The following is a 23,047-nucleotide window of genomic DNA, read 5'->3' on the forward strand; positions in this document are numbered from 1 at the left end:
TTGCACTATATAGTGAGTAGTGAAGGAATTTTGAGATAGGCCGTACTTTCAAAATTAAGTGCCCTAGAAATTTCCCAGAATTCTCAGCGAAAAATCAGTATGCATCAATGCTCACTACATTGGGGAATTATAAACTGTATGACAATACGTATTTGAACAATTTTTGCAAAAAACTCCCAATCGTAAAATTGCAGGTTCGATTTCCGTCCATGTGTTGGGAGTATTCTTGGGCAAGACATTGAACCTCAAATTGCCTTTGGTGGAAGGTTGGCGCCAGTGTTCGGCAGCAGAGACACAACCAGTGTGTGAATGTGTGTGTGAATGGGTGAAAGGGTCTGTGAATGTAAAGCAAGGAAGGTAGAAAGCGCTATACAAGTACATGCCATTTACCAGTATTGATTAGGTTTTCACTTTGTGAAAACAGTGACATCATATATACCCCTTTAAAAAATAAAAAAAAGTAGTGAGCATGATGTTCGAATTACTTTTAAATTCAGGTTATTGGATAGTCCTGCACTATATAGTTTTTCAGTAGTTGGGGAGTAGAGTGGGAATTCGGACATAGCTTAAATGCTAAGATGTCATTTATATTTGAAAAAATACCTGACGCGTTAGCATAATGCAAATACTATGGTTTAATGCCAAAACTGTATAAAAAATTGGAAATTAAGCAAAACAGCTAGCATATTGCTAAAATGTTTAAATTATCCTAGAAAACCTCATTAGATGCCAAATGAGCTAACGCTAAAACAAAAGCTAGATGTGAAATTAGCTTGAAAAACTATGAAAGTGACAAATTTAGCCAAAATAACTAGCACATTTCTAAAATAGTAGCTAAAAACTAATTTTATTGTACTATTATTACATTAAATTAATTGAAGCTTTCCTTTCCATCAGACTAATCAGTAAAAATTATGTAGTGATTGTAACCTAAAAGCGCATTTTAGTATAAACCAATCAGAATCCATGCCTTCTGCTCTTCCGTTTATGACATTTTTTTGTTTGTTTTTAGTTGCTAGAAAGAAAAAAAAAAAATCTTGTGGCACTTCTTATTTTCAAAACTGAACTCAAATCCCCGCTTTAGAAATTCACTGTTGATATCATGTTGCAGAGCTCTGCCCCAGAGCAGTGGGGTAATTAAGGTTGGTGTCACACTTGTGGTCTGGGAAGGGTTATTTTGTTTTTTTATTTAAAGCCTGGCAAGTTTAAACGCCGGCAAAAAGAAGTGCTCGGGAGATGAGACGCCTCACTGTTCTGCTGCTTTGAGAGCTGCCATCCAACAGGGGGCACAGACAGACTGCCGGCGAGAGGAGCTGTCTGAAGGCAGCAATTAACAGGGCGCTGCGCGCGTCTGTGTTGTGTCTGGTTTGTTTGGAAGCGGCTGCGTCTCGCCACACCTCAAACCGCTGCAGAAGAGATGAGCCAGGAAGGGGACGGAGATAACAGGGAATACAGGCTTTAATTTATTCCTGCACAGTGATACATTTAGGAAGGTTATCAGTTGTATATCAATCTGTATTGCGCACACATACATTTGAAAGACAAAAAAAAGTTTCAAATAGTAAACATGTTTTTTTTATGTCAGAAAAAGCCCTTTCTTGGCTACTTTTACTCACAATTCATCAACATAAAGTTTTTCCTTCTTTCTTTTTTTTTTAACCTTGGCTACAAATCGTTGTGCCGAGTGTGTAAATTAACCCAGACACACAGCGCTATGAATTCTGGGAGCTGCCTCTGCATCAGATAGCTGAGGCGAGTGCTAGCCACCAAGATACATGCATCTGCTATAAAAAAAGCTAAAGAAACTCAATTGCAATTTTATTGTCCCGTTTGATAGATTTCCTGCCACCTTTGTAGCACCAGAGTTGTTTGTCACTGTTGCTCTCTCCTCCCACTGCTGCAGGGCCGTGTGTACTCGTGTGTATGTGTGCACACAAGTGCTCGAGTGAATGTGAGTTACCAGCCACATTTTGTCTTTGCCCTTCTTTCCTCCTGGGTTCCATGGAAGCCTTCCTCTCAGAGCACATTGAATATTCATCGCAGCTACACAGGAACAATCGCAGAAACAAGGCCTCATAAATACAACCATCCCACTGGGAGCCTCTTGATAAGCGCATATATGCATTCGCAAATACATGTTTGCACATGTGCCTTTAACAGAAATAGAGCTTGCAATTCGCTGGCGGTTGGAGGGTTATTAGTTTCTCGTGTGCACGCCTCAGTCTGAGCACATTTTTGAATCTTTTGTGCTAGTTTAGTAATAAGAAAATGGCATGCTTGATTCTGGGAATGCAAGCCCTTTTGTCATCAATGTCCAGGATATAAAGACATTTTTATTAAGCCACAAAAAAAACTCTGTTACTGCGGAACATTTGTTGTTGTTGTTGTTGTTTTTTTTTAGTTAGTTCCTATCCTTATTTAACCCCTTAATTTAGCTTGAATAAGTCTGAGACGAGAAAGGCGACTCGTCTTCCTTTGTGTGTGGTTGTGTGTGTCTGTCAGTCATCGCCGGTGAGGCACATGTGTACATGTGCCCCTCCGAACAGACAGATGTTCCTGCAGGTGGGCACGCTGACACAACAGCCCTCCCACTCGCATCCCGTCCAAGGTGCCCCCCTCCTCCTCTGTCCATTTCTCTCCTCAAAAGTCAGTTGGTGAACAAGGACCTCCATAAAAGAGAAAGTGAAGGTCTCAGTGCCCTTTATATCGTCCTACGGTCAGCTGGCTTCATTTCATGTCAAAGTCTGCGAAGATGTGCATTTGTGCACACTCGAAATATTATTTTGAGTAGTCGGGACAGGGGGCTAATGTGAAAGACGGAAGTTTAATCATTTGGCATCACATTTTTCACCTTTAAAATGAGATTTTACATAGAAAAAAGACATTTATGGGTAATGAAATAATGTATCATATAATGTTGTAAATTTAATGTGAATCAATGTATATTTGGGCAGTCCAACCAGATTGATGGCAAGTTGTCAATCAAATCAACCTATTCTACTACAAAATTATTTCAAAATGAAATACGTTGCTTATAATCCATACTGGACAAAACCATTTGGATTGAGCCATCATTACAGTCCAATGTGTGGAAACACTGAATTTTCCAAAGATGTGACCATACAGTGTGGTAGAATGTTTCGTTAAAACTACAATTGTAATGGATTAATTCTTGTGTACTTGTTTGTACACATGTTTAATTTACACTTGATTATCTTGCAAGAAATCTGGAAATCTTCCCCTGCACTGTTCAGTATCAGGTATTTATCTCTGGTTAAACCTGTGGCTAAAGCTGTCCTAGATTGATTTTTAGGTCAGTGAATCGGATCGTTCAAAATGAATAAATATTAACTATGAATCGTATCGTCGACCACAAATCATGACAGGAACTGAATCGTTTTTAAAATGGAATGGTTACTCTTTTTTGATGAATTACTATTTTTGGGGGGTAGCAGAAACGAAGCAGAAAAAGAAATTTAAAACTTGGCATTGATTTTAGGATTTTGCTAACCTGTTCTCTCAGTCCTTATGATGTTTTTTTTGTTGGCATCTAAACATGTTTTGAATTCTTTACTTCAGATGAGTAAAAGAAGCAAAAACCTTATGCGGATTATTGTAAAAATGATCTGTTTTAGGACTATGATATAATATTTGTTTTAAAAACAACAGTTTTTTGTGATCACAATCATTTTCTTCAGTAATGACAATAACCCCCCCCCGTACAGAACCTTTCAAATTGCTTGTGTGATCGGCCGCATTGAGCCAACGCCATGTTACCTGTCACATTAGAGAGGCTCACCATGCTTCTCTGAATTACCATAACATTTTTCTATAACCCACTAAGGCCGGGGCCAGTCGTGGAGTAGGCTGAAATTAGATTAGATCAGCGCTGATGCCTTAGCCACCCAGGGCAGTTTCTATGTATCGCAGCAAGGCTAAATGCTCTCTGAAAAACCACAGGCTTATTCCACCTCTGTCTAATGGTAACTGGATCTGTTGTGGAGCCCCATTTAAGGCCAACATACATCATCCTAATGCACAGAAGGCAAACCTGGATCTGCGGCGATACGCGCTTCACTGCAGCAGTGCTCTCTGAATGCAGCCTTTTAATTGCAGAAAATGCTAAACGTCAAATTAAGCACAAACTGATGGGTTGGAGGCTCTGGCTGTGTGATCACTGCGGGGAGAGAAAGAGACGGACCACTGGCGCGTTCGGAACAGGCAGTGCACTCAGAGAGCAGTTATAGATTACCAATCAGTGCCTCCCACTGCAGACGATTAATGAGCATCCGTGTAGCGGGCTAATTTAGAACAATAACGCCTAATTAATTACAAATAATCAGCTTTCTTCCTCTCTCCCTGACTCACTGGCTTTTTTTGTTTTTGCCCCTTTGCAATTTTTCTCCCGTCCTTTTCATCTTCGGCGTTTCCTTTCGTTCCTGCTGTCCCTCTCCCTTTCCTCCTGTCTAAATAGCCTCAGGTAGAAAAAAGGAGCAAAGTGGGTCTAGTTTCACTCCCCCCCCACCACCGCCCCAACCCATCTTTGACTCCCTGTCCTCCAAACACAGTGATTAATGCAGGCTCTTAAATTAGGCGTGGGAGGATTTGTCGATGCTGGACACGCAGTCAGCACAGCCAGAAGACACACACTAATAGTATCTACTGCTAATCTATGACTGCTTACATGGACGGGCTCTTCCTCAAATGCCACTGTGGACCATTGTTGGTATAGACGAGCAGTCTAGTCGGCCCGTATCAGATGTTGGGGAGACTGATGGAGGTTAATAGGGCCTTGGGTAGCTGCATATAAAAGAGAAGTTTTAAATGTGTCGCTGGCATGAATACATGTAAAGATTTTAGTGTGAACAGAAGAGTAAGAGCAAATGGGTAAATTGTTTTCTCATATTCTATAAGCTCTAGGCTGGTAGTTTTAGTCTGAAAGTAATTCTGGAAATTTCTCAGGAATCTCATAATGAGCTTTTTTTAATGTATTCATTTATTTTTGTCATTTCCTTTTGCAAAAAGTATTTCAATGTACTACAAGTATACTTAATCTATAATAAAAGTGTTTACTTTAAAAATGTTTTACTTTTAATATAGTATCTGGACTTTTTTTCTTATAAAGCTGAAGAATTTGGTCAAAACTGGAGTTTGGAGGTCATCATTTCTGATATGTTTTACCCGTATATTTTGTAAATTGCAAACTTTGATTAACTTAGTATTATTTATTGCTTGGAGACTATATAATATCTATTTAAATTTTCTTTAAAGAATCTTTTAAGTGCTTATTTTAAGATGCATCTTTGTAGACTGGTGGCAGGAGGTCTATGTAGAATGTTTACTTGGAAGCTTATAATAGACAGTATTCCTGTAAGGTAAATGTGATTTTAAAGACTTGTTTGTAAGTAATAAGAATGTAATTATTCTTTAACAGTTTCACAAATTGCCATTTTTTTATTTAGCCTAATTTAAAACTAAAATTAAATAGTTTTTAAGATAAAAAGTCAAAACTTGCTTTAATAGAAAAAACACTTGATTAAAAAATGTTTTCATCCTACATAAAAAATGTGAAATGCCTTCTGAACTTAAAAAAAACTTCAAAATTTGCAGAATAGAAACACAAAAGATCCATATCCTCTGCAACTATAAAGTGGGACTTGGATGCTGTAAATCTCAGTTCTGAACATACGAGTATTTTAGAGTAAAGATGTGGAGTTGCTGTCTGACATCACTATTTAGATGGCTCATGGGTGGCTTTGCTAACATTTGTGTCCACTCTCACCACAGGTCACTTTCGAGCAACACAAAGAAAATCTGTCTCGGATGTTCCGTCAGTACCAGGATCAGGAGTTTGCCGGCTCCGGAGCCGCCGTTCGGACCGTCTCCGGCGTCAGCGAAAGCTCAGAGGCCACAAAATGTATTAACGGGTCATCAGCAGAGGAGACGGCGCCCTCCACTGTTATCGAGCTGACGGTGGACAGTCTTTCTCAGAAATCCCTCGACTCAGCATCCAACTCCACCCTAACCTCCAGGCCACGGTCGGACAGCGAGCCCACATCCATCACTGTGTCCAACATCCTGGCCAGAGATGAAGACAAAGAGCAGAAAGGGCCGGAGGAGAACTCCAGTGATGGCTTAGATGCTGGAAAGGAAAATGAAGTTGCAGTGATTGAAATGACCAACTCTAAAGAGGCTGATTCTGAGCCATCCAGAAGTGATGACTCAGCTGCTGAGAGAGAGGATAAAAAATCAGAAAACAAAGACGTTTCCTCGACCTCTGAAACCGAAAACCCTCCAGAACAAGCAGACGAGGCCGAGCAAACATTATCTGAACATGCAGCCTCTCTGGACAACTCTGGAGCCGGTGGAGCTTCTGTCTTCAACGAGGATTTGGTCGACGTGTCATCTGTAAGCGACCAAGTCCAGCCAAGTGATGCTGATGAAAGTTTAGAGGAGTCTTATGTTTCTGCTGCAACTGGAGAAGATGGTGATGTAGGAGAAAAGGGTGATGGAGAAGAAGATGGTAAAAGGAAAGTCAGTGATCAGGGAGAAGAGGAGGTTAAAAATGAAGAACAGACAGAGAGTCAGGAGCAGGAAAAGGGAGATGAGAACACTTCAACTGATGCACCTCAACAGAGTGACGCAGAAGCTCCTAAAGAGGATGTCAGTGATACACAGTCTTCCTCTGTAGCAGCGAGTAAGGACCAGCAACCCTCGGACGCCACACCGACCTCTTCATCCCAAGAGGCTCCAAATCAGCCTTCAAATGCTGGTGGCACAACCACAGAAGAAACCCAGTCCAGTGCTGCCGACACAAACCCCTCCAGCTCTGACACCCCCAAGAGCCCAGATTCTCTCAGCAAGACCAAAGAGATCAAAATCGCCAGGCTGGATGTGTCCAATGTGGCCCTAGACACTAAGGGGCTTGAACTGAAGGAGACCTCCTCAGCGGTACGTTTATGTCCTGTTTCCAAAGCGTTTTGTGAACTTAACCCTGTGATAAAGCTTCTTATGTTTTTTTTATGGTAGGACACAAACCAGGGTCAGGCAGCTACAGCAACAGCACCAGAGGCAGGAAGTTCCTCAGGCCAGCAGAGAGAAGGCAGTACATCAGCGCCTCGCTCCACCATGTTCCGCATCCCAGAATTCCGTTGGTCCCACATGCACCAGCGTCTTCTCACAGACCTGCTCTTCTCTATAGAGACGGATGTCCAGATGTGGAGAAGGTAGAAGAACCTTGCATTCAATTAGTGTGCTAAAAAAAAAAAAACAGTTGACTTATAAAGCCCTAAAAATATAATTCCCCACAAGCAGGAAGTAATGTTTTAGTTTCTGTTAACTCAAAACTGTAAACATGTATGAATAAATAACAATTTAAGCTTTTAGGAGAGAAATCTTCATCAGCAGGTATAAACACACGCCTTCTTAAACAAAACAGTCTGAAATATTTTCATATTTGATAGGAATTGAACATTTTTGGTGTATTTTGTCACATTTAAAATAAATGACTAAAAAATGTTTTATATCCACTGCAAGTTTTTTTTTTAATCTTTGAATGATATAATATACTGTATATACACGTTTTTACTTTATGCCTTAACTTTTGCCTTATTTTAATGTTTTTTTTAACCAGAGAGTCTATTTTGTTCAGAACCCTCAAGGGGATATTGAAGCAAAAAAATATATATATTTTTTTCTAAAAATTGAAGTTAAATGTTTTTTTTTTTCTGGTTACTAACACCAGGTAGCATTAGATACTAACTAAAACAACAACAACAACAAAACTTATATAAATGGAAGTTATTTTTTTTTCTAAAAGTGGAAGTAAAAATACTTTTTCTAAAAATGTAATTCATTAATTATTTTCAGGTTACTATCTTGTGTGCACCAGTTACTATCTGGTGAGCACAGCTAGTAACCAGATTTTTTTTTTTTTAGCTTCAATTTTTAGAATTTATTTATTCTTTTTAAAATTAATGTCCCTTTACGGGCTCCATAATTTTGACCAAAAAAAGTGTTTTGTTTTTTATTGTAAGCTAATTAAAAAATGTATTATTTCAGTGTTTTATTGAAGAAATAAAAAAAAATAATAACGACTAAATTGAAGCTTTTAACATAAATAATTTCCTTTCTTGGTTTTGTCTTTATAAGAAGTGTGAAGAAATTTAAATGTATTTTAATACTTTAATTAATAATGTTGCTAGAATTTTATTTGTATTTACAGAAAATAGTTTAGAATAAACGGTCTAAACATTATGTTAATTGTGATTGTGAACTAGTGGATCTGTTTAGAATTGTTGAGCCCCATTGTGGTTCTGTTGGGCTTGTAGTGCAGAGTTTATTCTATAAATGTCATTCCAAAGTTCATTTCTTCTAACATGAGATACAATCTTGTGTTTGTTGCTCCTCAGTAACACCACAAAGACGATCCCAGACATTGTGAACAACAGCGAGAACATCGTGTTTGTCCACAACAGTGTTCACCTCATCTCCCAGGTGGTGGACAATCTCATCATGGCTTGTGGAGGCATTCTACCTCTGCTGTCCGCTGCCACGTCTTCCTCTGTGAGTCCTTTCTTTAATGCACGCCCGGCCATTTCGTGTGCCTGCCTTCACGTCCATATTTAGAAAATGAGGCTGGTTGCAGGAAGTTATCAATCCGCATTGACCTTTACCAATCGCATTAGACTACAGTTAACTGCTTGCTAACAATGTTAGTTTGTTGTTTTTTCCTTGCCTGACCTCTGTGACTGCAGAGCTCTTACATGATTCTTTGCGTGTGACCCATCCAGCCTCTCTAAGAAATGGGTGGAAGCCCAATTCCATTAAAGTTCAGTTCCATTCGGCTGTGTCTGACTCACAAAATTACAGCTTAATGAAGAAAAATTGCACTTTTTCCAAGTCTTCTTTTGTGTTGTTGCCACAAACAGCCCACGAATGCCATCAACAAAAATAGATTTACCTGACTTTCAAAATAAATTTGTCCTGCAAATTTTTTTGTTATTTTAAAATAACTAACCAACTTTAAGCTTGAAGTTATACTTTTTCTATTTCAGCACGAACTGGAGAACATTGAGCCGTCTCAAGGCTTGCCTCTGGAGGCTTCAGTTACCTTCTTGCAGCGCCTCATCAACCTCGCAGATGTTCTCATTTTTGCCAGCTGTCTCAACTTCACAGAGATAGAAGCGGAGAAAAACATGTCCTCTGGGGGGATTCTGCGGCAGTGCCTTCGCCTTGGTAAGAGCATTCACCGCCGCCACATTCTTTTTGATTCTACAAACAAATTTCATGACCAATATATCAGTGTTCCACCTCTTTTTTTACTCGTACGGAAACATGTCAAATCGTCTTAACCAAATCTTAGCCTTTCTTCTGTTTGAAAGCTTTTTTTTTATGGTAGTTTGAGAATGTTTACAGTCTCTAAAGGAGTATAAAATTTACAGTTTTCCTCCTAAGTCATTGGTTTGAAATGTTATTTTGCTTAATATTTAAAGTAAATTGTATAGGTACAGGTGTATCAGCCTGCAGTCATATTTTAAATAGATGCCTATTCAAATTTAGATTTTAAAAAAAGTAAAACTTCACATCGAATTAAAAAAAAAAAAAAACTTTTACCTTTTTATCTTTTTTAGGATTAAGAAAAGTGCTCTTTAGATCAACAATTTAGTGAACCTTCGGGAAACATTTGTCCCAAAAAATTCATCGAAATTCTGTTTTTCTTGGACTCCTAAATTTTATTTTCGAACTGGATTATTTTACAATAATTAATAGTTTTATTTAATATCCTAAATATTTAGAGTTTCTCGTTAAGATCTGTCGTTCACAAAAAAAAATGACACATGTTGATGTGTCCTTATCCTCATCTGTAGCTCCTGACAGGATTTTATCTCCTCCTTTTCACCTTTCTCCCTGTTCTGTCATGTCGATTCAGCTCCCAGCAGCCGCCAGCAACTTTCCGTCTCGGCCCGAGTCACGGCTCCCTCTTGCCTCTTTTAAGCCTCCCTCCTGTAATCTTTCCTTTCTGCTTTTTTTTCCCCTTGTTCTCCAGATGCTTCTCTCATCCTCCCACCACTTTCACTCGGCTCATATCAGCTCTGTATTATCATGTTGTTATAACCCCGCTGAACGGCGACACTTTGAAATGGCTGCTAGGGTGATGTAGAGAGTTGTCTGGTACTGCTGCTTAGCCCGAGGCCTCGTTTCCTTTTGCAGGAACTTAATTTTTTTTTTTTTTTAATTCGTTGGTGCACAAGCAAGAATGATGAGTGTTTTTTCTTAGTTATTTTATCTATTTATTTTAAGGCAGTTCAGTTTTTCCAAATAAAATGACGGTTGCTTTAAAAAACAAAATCCTGACAAATCTCTCGATGTCCAGCGTTTTTCACAGATTTGATTTCTGCTGCAAAGCGTTTGCAGGAAAATAACGTCAGTTTTAGAAAGCAGCTGTTATGAAATCAATATTTGATGAGGTATACACTCCCCATTGCTGGCACCTAATCTGATTTTGGAAAACTGTAACAAGGTTTTCCCGCCCCCGCCCCTCCCTTGCCCTCTCTCTTTCCTTTATAAATGGTGGTATGAAAGAGTGGTTCTAATGGAAAAGGCGAGCCCATTTCCAGACGGAATAATTCCCTCCTTCGTAATCTTAATGCAGCCGAGTTAACATTTGTCAGTTGTCAAATGGAGCTGCAGCAGCGACTCCAGAAGAGGAGCACTACCTTGAATTACACACCTTAAGCAGGCCGCTTCTCAACCCGAGTTGCCAGGACAATAAGATGTTGCTCTGTGCTGAAGGGCGCATCTTGCTGCATACTCAGCATGTGCACACAGCCGCACTTTCATTTATTATGGGAGCTGCACACACTGGGGATGATTCAGGAGAATCCCCCCGCACTATGACCTTGGGAGGAGAGGTGGGGCAAGAAAGAGTGAGCGGTGCTGCCAGAGTTGGCCGGAGCACCGACCTTGTCACGGCCCCACTTCTTCTCCTTTGTTTTTATCTCTCTCAGCTCCTCATCCTCTCCTCTCTTCTAGAATCCCCTTGGATTTTTTCTCTTTTCATGTGGGAATAGAAACACTGAGGGATTTTTTTTTCTTTCTGTAAAGAATGTTTCATTTTTGTTTATATGGTGTCACACAACATATCATTTTCTGTCCCTCCCTAGTGTGTGCTATGGCAGTGAGAAACTGTCTGGAGTGCCAGCAAACCCAATTAAAGCATGGTGCAGAAAGCTCAGTGCGCAGCCACCCAGCCATGCCCGGTACTTTACTGGGGACAGCTAAATCTGCGTCTGCGCAGGCAAGTATCCACATATACGTTTTTTGTAATGTTTTAAGTCTTTAAAAAAAATCTAGTTCTTTTATTTCCCGCCACATAGTCACAGTAACACACCATGCGCCATTGTGTCCTTTGTTCCCTCCACCAGCAAGTGTTATTGCATTAGCTCAGATCTTATTATATTACCGCACGCGTTGCTATTTGTTACACCAGACTAAGCCCTTTGTCATTGCCCCTTTGATTTGATACGGTGACTTCCAGTAAAGTCAAGATGCTCTTCCCTGAACAAGGGTGTTAAAACTCATTTGTAATTCAGCGGGCTCCATAGAAAAGCCATTACGTTGAAGGTTTGGTCTATGGAGGGATGGCTTCCTAAAAAGGAGCTGTTGAACCTCGTCTTATTCCACAAATGATCCTCGGGTGTAAGATTAGATGTTTCGATTGCTGTACCCCCCCCTCCTCCACTTGCAGATAATAATCTTGTTTATGTGGTTTGATTTTTTTTTTTTTTTAAATGCACAGAGTCCCGTTGATGCAGTGACAGGCGGCATGTCTCCAATCAGAGATCTGGACCGCCTGCTTCAGGATATGGACATTAATCGCCTCAGGGCTATCGTCTTCAGAGATATTGTGAGTCCACAAAAAATAAATAAAACTCAGAACACCTTTTGTCTCTCACTTGGGGTACTTTTTTAAACAAAGTCCCAATTTCAAAGTAGGTAAAGTATTTCTTTTTGGTGTGTGTGTTCTAGGTGGACAGTAAGCAGGCCCAGTTCCTGGCTCTAGCTGTGGTCTACTTCATCTCAGTCCTCATGGTTTCCAAGTACCGGGACATCTTGGAGCCACACAATGATAAGAGACGCCCTCAACGCTCCCAGTCTGCTAGAAGTTCAGGTATGCAAACACTTTTGAGATGAAAACATTTTTTGCAGGTGCATTTGGGGATTTGCAGCAAATTCATGAAAGTGGTTTTGACCCTTTAAGGGAAAATCGATTTGACGATATATCATGATATTTCATTTGTTGGGAGATTTTTTTTTTTTTCCTGCTTATTTGAAGAAATGTTTTTAAGTATTAAGACTTTTACTCACTTCTAGGGCCTGTGTTTGCAGCGAGTAACCAAATCCATGCTGGGATGAAGCTGAAAACTAGGGGTGTAGGAAAAATTGATTTGGCGATATATCGCGATATTTCATCTGCCGATACTTGCAAAATGCTGAACAGAGGATATTTAATTACTTATGAGCGTCCTTTTACTTTTGTTTTCCACCTAAACCTTCAACCGCTAGTTTACAGCAGAGCACGCTGAGCCTCTTTGAGCAGCTCTACACTGCGACCAAAACAATAAGATCTCATGAGATGCATGTTTTTTTGTTATTATGAGACATGTACTACTTAGTTTTTGCATGGGATGGGTACCAAACCAGAAGTCTGTGCCACATTACTGTCACTACTACATTGAGATAAGGTAGGGAAATTAAATCGTTGCATCACTAGTATTATTGTGGAGGTGCTTCTGTGGATAACAAAAAAGTAAAAAAAAAAAAAAGTCTTTCTCAAGTTTTTGAATGGCTTTAAAGTTTTAACATGTATAAATATTATTAAAGCAATAAGCCAGATGTGTAACTTTCTGTAAAGAACAATCTTTTTTGTGCATTTTTAGACAGTGGAGCTGTTTCTGGTGGAACAGAGGTGGACGGCAGCTCCTCTCTCCGTCGCTACGATTCTGGCATCGGCGAAGACCACACCTCGGCAGCGGCCAGCGAGGCAGACCTGTCGTCCTCTGGCATGGCTCACGGTCCAGACGCCGTCTCAGAAGCCTTGTCGACGCTCTCTTCTGAGGTCAGACCCGCTCTGTCCGCCGACTCAAAGGGCAAGAATGTGAAGGACATCCTGCGCAGCCTGGTGAGCACTCCAGCTGAGGACGTCATGGTGGACCCTGCTTTGCTGCCGCCGACCTTCCTCGGATCAGTGGGGGACGTGGCCAGAGACTCCTCCCTCCAGTTCCGCTCTTTTGATAGGTGAGGTTTAAGGTTCCAGCAAGGATCCACACCATTGACTGTATAAGAGAACTGGACTGAGTGACCCCTCCCCCTGCTGGCTCCAAAATCCCATAGACTTCTATTGAGAAATAAACAACTATTACTCGGTCATTCTATTTGACAGAATAACCATTCTAACTCAGATACATCTTTTTAACATGTTCTTGCTAATCCTAACTTTTTTCAAGATTTTTTTTCTGCAAGTTATTTAATTTATAAACTGACCAATCAAATGCCTCAATAAAAGTTTTGTGGTTACGCGTTAAAAACTTGAGGTTTATTTGAAAGATTCTACCAAAGTCTCTTTCAAGCAGTAGGGGTGTGGACTAACAACAAGCTCACTCCTGATTGGTGAGAGTGGTTGCTATAGGAACATTGCCTCACCTAACTCGGACTAATCACTTCCTCATGGCTCTAACATGACGACATTTGTCCCGCTGAAAAATGGCCACTTAATTGGCTTCATTTGGTTGAAGCTGGAAGTAAGTCATTTTCTATCGGTGATGTCACACTCACCTGGTCCAGTTCTCATATACAGTCAATGCTCCATACGTATAGCTGTCACACACTAACATTTTTTCTGGTTGACTTCTTAGCTTTAAAGGAAATATTTTTTCTTTGTTTAACCCTAAAAAAAACTCTAAATAGTTTAAAATCCTGCGTATTTGCTGTTTACAGTATTTTTTGTGATTTATTGTGTCATAACTGAAGGGGACCTTTTGAAGGTTAGACCTTGAAGGCATCTCAGCTTGACTTCCTCTAAAGGAGGAATCTTGAAAAACATGCAACAGAAAAGCCTATGAATCATTATTTTCCAACTTTTCTTCTCCTCTCGCTGGCCTTGTTCCCTGGGCTAGCCGTCAGACGAGCTCCTTACAGCAAAGCAAAGTGCTTTACAAAGAACCTGCCTTAAAGGAAAGTAGGCTTCCTCTCTGGGCTGAAGAGACAGAGCTGACGGGGAGCTGTTTGTTTTCAGGTTTCCACTGATATTTAACAGCTCCCTGTTTCTATCCCTCGAATGTCTCGCCCTGTGTAACATTCATATCATGTTCCCTGCTCTGCAGGAAAGAAAGCGAGCATCATTTGCATTACCTCTGAGGGTGTGGGGGGTGAACAGTCAGAAGTACAGCTTCAAAAGCAAAGCGGGGCGCTGAAGCCGCAGACAGGCTCAGGTGAGACAGGATGGCTATCAGTCTGGTTTCCATTTGGAGCGTTGATCCTCAGACGCACAGCAGAGAGGGAATCGGAGAGATGGGCGAACGGGGAGATGAGTGTCAACTCATAGTTCTCATGTTTGAAGCAACATTTCTAAATTTTTTTTCCCTCCTCCTTCTCTCACAGCCAGTCTGCCTGCCCCCAGCTGTGGGAATTCCACAGCATCTCTGTGATCGCGTGTCTTTATCTGAAGAATGCTTTGTCAGGTCTCAGGGCGCTCCTCATATCAGGGGATTAGACTGGCTCCTGTCCGCTGAGCGCACTCAGCGGGAAGGGGATGTCAGGAGAGCTGGAGAACGTAGGCTAACAGCTCACTCCGTGTCCATGGGAGCTTCTCCATGCCAACCCGGCACAGACTGGGAACGCTACCCCAGATGCTTTAAAAGAAGAAGAGGAAGCCCTCTCAGAGGGTTTCTCACCTGCATGTCATTATCGTTCATAGTCAAAGAAGAAAGGGCTAAAAGCGGTCAATTATTGTTATAATTACTTTAAACCAGGGATGGAGCTGGAGCATTTTATATAGGGGGGCAGAAGACTTGGGTAGGGTGGCAAATGAGAACAGCAGAGTTGAGTCTTTACAAATGAAAGCAGGAAAAATAAGTATTTCTAATAGTTTTATTATTATTGTTTTTTAGGGGAAAAACTGATTTGGCGATATATCACAATATTTCCTTTGGCGATACTTTTATTGATTTAAAATGCTGATAAGGCAATATTTAATCAATTATTTATGAGTGTACTTCAGCGTTTTACTTTTACTAACTTAACCTCCGACCACTAGTTTGCAGCAGACCACACTGGCCTCTTTGATAAAGTGAGAAAACATCAAGCTTTCACCAGATTTTATTCACAATCAAAGTTCAAAGCGGCTGATAAGAAAACTGTGATGACCCAGCATTCTAGCAGCATTTAAATGCATCACTTGGACACAAATCTTCACATCAGATTTGTGGGTAAATGCAGTTGTGTATGTGTAACAGGCAATTTGCTCATACTTTTTAAAGATTTGTGTGTAGTTAGTTTTAAATTACTGTAATTTAAAGTTGTGAATTAGTAAAATTGTGTTTTACTTTTTGACAGCACGATTGCAAGTACACAGTTATACACAAAATAGTTTGTTTAAATTACAAATCAAGAATGATGCACACATAGATCAAATAATACTTTATTCTCTCAATTTTTTAAACCCAAGTTCCTACTAAAGCCATGCTAACTTTTTCGAATACATTTATGCATAACCCTCAGCTTAAGTAGAGCAAAGGATTGTGGGTAGTGGCCTTCTTTTTGACTCTCCAACAAACTAGCAGTCTGATTCCTCAAAGCCACTGTGATTTGTTTAGTGGCTTAAAGAAAAGTTGGATCAAGCAATAAGACTGACACGGTTCACTGTGAAGATCATAAACACAGCTGCTGGCTATTGATGCAGCAGGCCTACCAGTAACTGCAGGACTTATTTTTAACTCCTTTCATTACACACATTTTTGCTTGTAACCACAAAATATCACTTCTGCTTCAGCAACTTATATTTCTATTTCTGCATGATTTTTTTTCTCATTTGACTGAAAAAGTTGCACAAAAACTTGTCCAGATATAACGAAGAAGTGTTTGGTTGGTACGTTTACAGTTGCTGAAAGACATTAGGTCATTTCATTTAACATAAACCAAAGTGATGAGAGAAAATATTGTGAACTGAAACATTTTATTTTGACAAAAAACTTCAAAATAATCTTTTTGTGTTTAAAGAGTAAACTGTTGAAAATCTTTTGTCTTTCTGGCGTTTTTTTTTTCTTAATCTTGTTGATAAATGACCCATTTCAGTGCACAGTTTAAGCTTTGTCTTTTAATATTCATCGTTTTGATGTCTCGCGGTCAAATCCTCCAAACAATCCATATATTTTACTCACTTTTAGTCTGCAGTTGTTCGCAGTTTACTGATTTTTAATCAGCTTGTCACCTCTAAACTCCTAACATTTCTCCTAACATAGCTAGTTATCTTCCTCCACACGTCCACACGCTCCAGTTGTGTTTATCGTCTAGTTTTGGGGTTACCGCTCAGCTTCTCCCGCTAACCACAAAGTCTTTCAGTGACACCAATCCAATCCAGATCTGACATTCTACACTGACATCTCCTGTCAAAACATGGCAACTTTCTATGCGCCCAGAGGGCTGGATTTATGAGACCAGTGCATCGAAATGCCGGGATCTCCCAGATAAAAACTACAGGAGGGTCAGAGGGTGAAGTATCCAAACTGATTTATTTACTAGTGGAGACCTGCTGGATTTCTCCCATGCATTTCTCAGCTATGCCCCTGTTATGACAGCCCGTCTGCAAATATTTGCTGATACTAACCAGAACTAAACAGTGTCATTGTACAAGGCTGTGATTTAGACTGTATGGTTCAGCAGAATATGTGCGTGTTAGACACTGGGATATACATAGTGGAGTTGTTTGCATTCCTGATAAGCCCCTACATGCATGTGTGAGCTGATGCGTTGTTGGTGAAATGCTGTTAATGTCCTGGTGTAAACAGGTTAAACATCAGCACAACTTTCACTTTTACTCAAACTTTTTAAAGATCAGTTTTTAGTCACGTGTTTTTCATGCAATTGTGCAGGTGCATCTTAAAATATTAATGAGGATAAACAGATTTTGTTTTCAAAAGTACATTTTTTTTTCATGAAAACTAATATATTTCAAGTATTCTTTTTAATTTTATCTTTGTAATGTGGAGCTTGTGAAATCCCAAAACTCATCAAGTATCCATGAAAAACATTGCTGAAAAAAAACAAACTTTTGGAGAATTTAGCAATTCAATAAGATGCACATTTTACTTTTAATAGCAAAACAGTCTTAGAATTTAATATATGTATGAAAAAAATCAGCTTTAACAATATGTGCAGATGGAAATGTGAGAAACATAATTCACTCTTACATATTTGGAATAGCACTAAAAACAACAGTATTTGGGCTACCATAAAAATAAAAAGAAAACATTTACTAGAATAAAGTTTTAAAATTATGATTAAAAAAAGTAGTAATTTTACTAGAAAAAAAGTTCAGGTAATGAGGAAAAAGTCAAAAATATTGTAAAATTTATCAGAAAAGTATAAAATTACATGAATGAGGTTGGAACATTTTGAGAAAAAAAGTGGGACGTTTACAAAAAAAAATGTTGTCAATTTATAAGTCAAAAATTTACAAGAATGGAGTTTTAAAATTATATGAAAAGAAATTGTAATTTAACAATAAAAAAAGCTGTACATTTATAAGAAAAAAGTAAATAATTTGAGAATAAAGTCATACCGTTGTGAGGAAACATTTGTAATTTTACAAGAATAGCAGAAAAGTTGTAATTTTGCAAACATAAATTTGTGGACTTATGAGTAAAAGATTTTATTTTATTTGATAATAAAATTATGATACAAGTTATAAATTGAGAATTTACAAGATTAAAGTCTTAAATTTATGAAACAATAGTTTGCTTACTTCTAAAATAAAATAAAAAAACAACAAAAAATAACTAATCATGTTTTAGTATAAGAGAGATGAGAGATGTACGTTGTCCTTCATTCAGTATTTGTATCACAAATAAGAAATTGCTTAATTACATTTAATTAGTCAACATTGTTTTATTATAAGTATAAGGACATTAAAAATAATATGGAGGACACTGAACCTCTTCAGAAGAAGATTCTTAACCCACAAGGAATGGATTTCTGGCGGGAAAACCGTTTACACTGTCGGCAGCATAGAGCACTCCTATGCTAAAGAATAAACCATAAATGGCTGCATTGATTGATTTAGTCAGCATGTAATGTGGATGGTAACATTTTCGAATAGCGTGGCTTTTTTTTCTGTTTAAATAACGATTTTGTTCTTATTAATTTACAACTTTATTCTGGTAAGATTGACTTGTCCCTCATCAATTTATGACTTTAATCTATAAATGTATGACTTTTTCTCATCAATTTATGACTTTATTCTCTTAAATTACATTTATTTTTCATAATTTTACAGCTTTATTTTTGCAAATGTAATATTCTCTTATTTTTATGGTGGGCCTATTTTCTAACACATTACTTGATGCAACATCTTGCTGACATGAGACATTTTGAAGCTGCTTTTTCTTAGTTGTTGTTACCTGATCAACTCTAAAGTTAAAAAATAAATCTTCTCCACATAACTGAAAAGATAGGTTGTTCTATTTGTCATTTTTTACAGACTAGGAGGATGGTAATTCTGTTTGTGAAATGCTTTTTTTTTTTTTAAACTAAGTTTAAAACCCTACAATGTGTTTTTATGTCTGCAAGCTTTAGCTTGTAATGGTTAAAGATCCATTGGTTTTTCGTTTGTCTGATTTAGCCCGTCAAAAGGGAAGAACAACATAAAAATAACTTTTTAAAGAATTCAACTATTAATTGAGGCGCTTAACTTTGCAGATCATGTTTTTTCTTTGAGCATTTGGCTGAAAATTAGTTCTAATTTCTGGTGTCATTCATTTGTTAGCTTTCCTCACTCGCCAACATTTTTGGAAAATTTAAAATGATAAATTTCGTTCCTCCATTTCTTGAATATAAATTGCTTAAAAATTATCAAATGATTTATAAATGGGTCAGGATGTTTTTTAGGAGACACGCAGCAGTGACCTTTAATACGTGCACAGGTCAGAACCAGCTGGCACCAGGAGTGCTGGATTTCCACCTGATGTTGCACTCTAGCTAACTGTATGAATCAGTTATAAAGCTTTTGTTGCCTAGATGTTAGTAACATGTGCATGAAAAGATAGAGTAAATGTATGTTTACACAGTTTTGAGCTCTAACATAATTCCCAGTTACATGAGCGAATGAAGACGAGTTGGAAGCGGCGTGGTGAAAAGACCCAGTGATGTGATGATTTCAGGGGAGCGTGTTTAGGCGCACGCACATCAGATGTTTTTGCTCCTCGTTCTCACACTTGTTGTACTAGAAATAGCAGAAATGAGTGGAAGTGCAGCTTTGGCCGCATTTCCCCACAGCGAGCGGAGAGCTTTAAATAATTCAGCTCCGGCGCGCCGCACACACCCTCTTTTCTCCGGGGCTCCCGTTCGCGGGCTGAGTGGGGCCGCTGACGGCTGATTAATCGACTGGGGCGGCCCACTCATGATAAGTGTGGCTAATGACCTGCTGAATAATTCACAGGGCCTTTGCTGGGGGAGCGGTACGGAAGGCCAAACACATTCAGAGACACGATCACAGGCGGACTTGTTTGTACACCCGCGAGTGCGTTCTCAAATGTTTGTGGGCTCAGTGGCACAAACAGCCCCGGGCTTCACACAGCAGGGGGTTCCCTCCAATTGCTTCACCGCTGATGGCGCGTGGCGTGCTTCCTGTCCGATGTTACCATCCAGTTCTCTTCCTGTCTAAACAAAGAAAACAAAAACCTCTGGAACCCGATTCCATTATCTTCCACTATGACTCCATGAAGCCTCTTAGTATTGTGTTTTATTTTAAACAAGCCACTTGAATCCTGCTGCTGCTCTGTTATTTATTAGTGAAAGTTCAGCTGCTATGGTGTTGCTCAGAACCTTTTAATAGATCTCATCAACAGCCTGACATCAAATCCGCGCCGCCTTTGATTCTGCAGCCAGGTATCTGTCCACACCACAGGAAGCACTCATCCAAATGTCCTGATTTCTGCCTGAAAGTATGCATACATGTTCCTTACACGCTGGCAAGTTTATCTATTCGGCCCGCTTTCTTTTCTCATGAAGATTTATGCATTTGAAGTGGTTTTTCATATCGAACTAAGCCCGTGTTGCTCTGCGTTTGTGTTTCTGAGAGGTAGCAGTAGGCAGTGATTAGAGCCTGCTTCTCCTGTGTCAGCACTGATAAGCCGGGCCAGGCTTGTCTTTGATATAGCCAGTGGTCTGTCAGAGCCCCGCTCCAAACTGACAGCTTATCTGCATGCAGCTCTCATCCCGTCTTCTGTTCGGCGGATGGAAATCAGACCCCACTCGCTTGTACCGCGCTACAAGGAGATTCACTTTGGGTAGCGTACAGGAGGGGGCTTGTCTACAGGCAGAATTACTGTTAACAAGATAAACTTTGTGTTTAATCTGACCAACAGGATTGTTTACTGTCCCTCCTGCTTAGCCTAAATTTGACTGTTTTATAACTTGTGGTAAATATTAGGAAGGGTTTGGTTGCTTGCAAAAGTTTTTTATTTTTGACCAAATATCTTTTAGCAAGGAGAGTTTTGCTGCATCGCAGTTTGGTATTAATGACCTCCATGACCGATTTAAACTGGATGAAACAACTGTGATCCTCACAGCTTGAGTGGAAAAAAGCTTCAAGAGAGGACGAGAAAGAACCAAACACACAAAAACATCTATGATTTATGTTTCTTTCTTTATATTTGCTTATTTTAGATTGATAAAACAAAAAGTTAACATCACAAACAAAAGTATGATACTGAATGACTATATTTAAAGGTCAAAAAGGTTGTCGTATGGAAATTTAGTGACTTCAAGCCCTTTTTTCAGTTCAGTTCAAACTTGTATTTTTTTTTTTTACCAACAATATTTTTTAAAAATTACAAAAATAAACACCTTTTAATTATGTTTAAAAAGCATCAAAGAATTTTGTTGACTCTCTTTTATTCATTTAATTATTATATCACCCTTTTATAATTGCTTAAATTATTTTTAGAGATTTACCATTTTTTTTATGTTTCCCTGCAGTTATTCCATAACTGAACCCCTCTTTTTAAGACACAGTAAATCAATCATTGTAGAATGTATATAACACCTATTAAAACAGAGGTGCTGAACATAAAATGAATATAAATAAAATCACTAAACAATATAATACAATAAAGAATTAATAAAATCAACAAAACAATAAAATGATCAATCTGTGTAGCTGTGAAGTTTAGCATGTTGATAATATTAGATCCTCTCAGACTGTATTTATTATCTGTAAAATTAGAGAAGTCTTTGAATTTTATTTGATAATTGGTAATTTTTATTTTAATCATGATTTGAATCATTTTAAAATGATAATCATTTTAATTTGTTAAACTCTGAGTTCGTAGGCTCTAAATAAGATGATCTGAAAATTATTTGAATGGCTTTTTGATGGATTTTGATGTTAACTTTAACAATTTAGAAAATAAGCAAATAAGAAATTGACTCTAGAACTGAATTTGTCCTTTTTTGTATTTTTCATTTAAATGTCTTCCTTAATTCAGGTGCATTTTTTATTACCCTCTAGTCTGGACAAACGGGAAGTATGTATAAATGATCAGTATGTACCTTAAAGTAAAGATGGTTATTGCCTTATTAGGTTTCTGTGAGAACCCTACCATGCTTCTTCTGCTCCTCCAGTTTTTCCTTCTCTGTCATAAATGCGGTTGGAGCCAAAATACAGTCTATGAATTTATCCTTGCTCAGTAAATCAGATGGAACAAACGACCCAGGATCCCTGACACTGTCCTGGTCTGTGTCAACTTATTTTTTATTCCCTGATTTAGTTTTGTTGTAACTCTGCCGGCTCTTTTGCTCTGAACTCATAACTTATTTATCGAGACTGCCATTCCTAAAGGGAGACCCCAAATAAAACCAGTTTCATTATCCTCAAGATAATATAATCAGTCCATTCTTTAGTATGTTTTCTTCTGTTGATGTAAAAAAAAAAAGATTTTGCAATCATTTTGTGCTCCTACAAACATTTTTATGTACCAGTACATTTAAGTTATTTTTTTCTTTCTTTTTTTCTTGCTTTAAGACAGAAGAGGAGATAGTGGGTAAAAATAAAAAAAGCAGGTTTCAGCAAACCTGCTTTAATAAAAAGCTCCTGGTATTGTGATGCTTTAAGTTATTTACTGGGTATTATACAAGGAAAAAGTTTGTTTTATAATTTGAAATAAAATGATCTGCTTTGCAAAGAAACAAAATGATAAAGTCAAGTGTGTACCTTGTTTTCCTCATTTCATTAACTCCTCAAGTACATTTTTAATGGAGGAATTCAACTTAAACTTCATTTGTATTTAAATATATTGGATGTTTCACATTTTTTTGTTTCAAAGTGACAACACTACTCCAAAGACGAGCGTTTTTGTTTTATGGAGTGTCCCTGAACCATCTCCTGCACTGCAACAGAATGATAGAGTTGGTGTTGTTCCAGCCGCACCGTCCACATCAGACTTATGAGCCTCGTAAAACGGCACAGTCAGCATTTCCTCAACAGTTTTGCCCGTGCAACCCCTAAATGATGGATTTGTTTCTTCTCTTTGCAGAAGTGTTGTCGTTGCCCCTAAGAAAATGGGCACAGTGCCATCTCCGGCTGCTTCCAAGCCGGCCCCAGCGTCCACTGCTGGATCTGGAGCCCCGGTGGACAATGTTGCTGTGGTGTCGTCCGCTGATGCCTCCCAGAGCACCTCTGCAGATGCTACAGTTTGTAAGCACAAACTCCTGTTTTTGGAATTTCAAGGAATTTGGTGAAGATAAACAAAACTTGAAGAGATTGGCAAAG

At 38.7% G+C, this 23,047-nt stretch overlaps 1 protein-coding gene across 2 annotated transcripts in view; it reads left to right on the plus strand.

Annotated features, from left to right (window-relative positions):
- The window catches only part of lrba (LPS responsive beige-like anchor protein), a 176,747-nt gene that overhangs the window by 38,730 nt on the left and 114,970 nt on the right, over window positions 1-23,047 (plus strand). For both annotated transcript variants that reach the window (XM_024259407.1, XM_024259408.2), the window contains exons 22-30: window positions 5,788-6,951; window positions 7,030-7,226; window positions 8,412-8,565; window positions 9,057-9,237; window positions 11,166-11,299; window positions 11,801-11,908; window positions 12,031-12,172; window positions 12,942-13,299; window positions 22,812-22,972. In XM_024259407.1, the coding sequence (XP_024115175.1) occupies window positions 5,788-6,951; window positions 7,030-7,226; window positions 8,412-8,565; window positions 9,057-9,237; window positions 11,166-11,299; window positions 11,801-11,908; window positions 12,031-12,172; window positions 12,942-13,299; window positions 22,812-22,972 (2,599 nt within the window). The remainder of the gene's footprint in view (window positions 1-5,787; window positions 6,952-7,029; window positions 7,227-8,411; window positions 8,566-9,056; window positions 9,238-11,165; window positions 11,300-11,800; window positions 11,909-12,030; window positions 12,173-12,941; window positions 13,300-22,811; window positions 22,973-23,047) is intronic.

This window comes from Oryzias melastigma, linkage group LG1 (assembly GCF_002922805.2).
Source record: "Oryzias melastigma strain HK-1 linkage group LG1, ASM292280v2, whole genome shotgun sequence".
Classification (NCBI taxonomy): domain Eukaryota; kingdom Metazoa; phylum Chordata; class Actinopteri; order Beloniformes; family Adrianichthyidae; genus Oryzias; species Oryzias melastigma.